The 1,681-nt window shown below is 44.4% G+C and overlaps 1 protein-coding gene across 2 annotated transcripts in view; it reads left to right on the top strand.

Moving 5' to 3' along the window:
• ATN1 (atrophin 1) overlaps nt 1–1,681 on the top strand; it is a 14,977-nt gene that overhangs the window by 5,368 nt on the left and 7,928 nt on the right. The window contains exon 2 of one of the 2 annotated variants that reach the window (XM_003796385.2): nt 1,287–1,480. In XM_003796385.2, coding sequence (XP_003796433.1) covers nt 1,454–1,480 — 27 coding nt within the window. In that variant the 5' untranslated portion in view covers nt 1,287–1,453. Of the gene's footprint in view, nt 1–1,006; nt 1,481–1,681 lie in introns of those variants that run through there. The other variant, XM_012809330.2, reaches the window with a different exon arrangement.

The following is a 1,681-nucleotide window of genomic DNA, read 5'->3' as shown; positions in this document are numbered from 1 at the left end:
AAAAAAAAAAAAAAAAAAATGAAGTTCTACAATTTGGGGGATACCTAGGTTTGGTCTTGGTATTGATGAGGCTGTCTTCCTTTATTGTAGAATGAGACATTCTTCTACCTACTCTTATGTGAAAAAAAATTCTTTTCATATCTCTGTGACTGATCTAGGCTTTCTGAGAGTTCTCTCTACCAACTTCTGAGGAGAGTATAGCAAAGTATAGAAGAAAGCATGGTCTTTGAAGTCAGAGACATGGCTTGATTCTGGTTCTTCACTGTGTGAGGATGGGCAAGTTACAGTCACAATCTTTAAGCCTCAGTTCCCTCACCTGTATAATAAAGATAGTACTAAGAACTCCTTCTTTAGGCAGTGCCTGTGGCTCAGTGAGTAGGGCACTGGCCCCGTATACCAAGGGTGGTGGGTTCAAACCCAGCCCCTGGCCAAACTGCAACAAAAAATAGCTGGGCATTGTGGCTGGCGCCTGTGGTCCCAGCTACTTGGGAGGCTGAGGCAAGAGAATTGCCTAAACCCAGGAGTTGGAGGTTGCTGTGAGCTGCGAACGCCATGGCACTGAGACTCTGTCTCAAAAAAAAAAAAAAAAAAAGAATGCCTTCCTTTCAGGGTTGGTTATAAATTTTAAATGTAATCATGTATGTAAAGGACTTGACAAAGAAGGTACTCAAAAAATTAATACTTTAATTTCATTTTTTTTTCTTTTATTGAGACAGAATCTCACTTTGTCACCCTAGGTAGAGTGTCGCGGTGTCACACTCTTAGACTTAAGCAATTCCCTTGCCTCAGCCTCCTGGGTAGCTGGGACTACAGGTGCTCGCCACAGTGGCCGGCTGTTTATTTTTAGAGATGGAGAATTGCTCTTGCTCAGGCTGGTTTCAAACTCATAAGCTCAGGCAATCCATGCACTTTGGCCTCCCAAGTGTTGGGATTACAGGAGTTAAGCCACTGTGCCCGGCCCTAACTTCATTTCTTTAATGTTCCTTTGTAAGGCTCTGTGGAATTCATGTTTACACAAATATCCTCCCTCCTTTAGGGATATGAAAGATAAAATAGTGTGATGTCCTGGATTGGGGCTCTTAGTTACATGAGAATTTTCTCCAGAGATGAAAGAGATTATATTGTTAGCAGAATCTCTCTCACTTTTAGATAGCTGAGGCAGCCCATGGGGTTGTCTTGTGGTATCTTTACCCCTTGGCCAAAGGCTCAGCCTTCTGACAAGCACAGAAGTATCCCCTTCTGACTTAGTTCTCCAAGATGATGACTAAATGGTTTCTTTTTAACAGGTTTTACTGAAAACAGATCCTGCAAGTTCCAGGTGCCTACACTGGAAACTTGGAGATCTTGCTTCCTGCTTCCCAGGCCACAGCCGTGGGGAACTTGGGCTGGAGCAGAGAAGTTTCTGTATTCAGCTGCCCAGGCAGAGGAGAATGGGGTCTCCACAGCCTGAAGAATGAAGACTCGACAGAATAAAGACTCAGTGAGTAATAGCTAAAATGAGAGACATGAGCGATTAGGGGCAGGGGTAGTAGGAACGGCCCAGAGAGGACAAATAGAAATGATGTGCCTCTGTCTCGGTGCCTGTAGCTCAGTGGCCAGGGTGCCAGCCACATACACTGGAGCTGGTGGGTTCAAATTAAGCCCGGGCCTGCCAAACAACAATGACAACTACAACTAAAAA

Source organism: Otolemur garnettii, unplaced genomic scaffold (genome assembly GCF_000181295.1).
Source record: "Otolemur garnettii isolate 467f Iridium unplaced genomic scaffold, OtoGar3 scaffold00104, whole genome shotgun sequence".
NCBI classification, from domain to species: Eukaryota; Metazoa; Chordata; class Mammalia; order Primates; family Galagidae; genus Otolemur; species Otolemur garnettii.
Note: the sequence above shows the minus strand (reverse complement) of the source record. Positions and strands in the feature narration are given on the sequence as shown.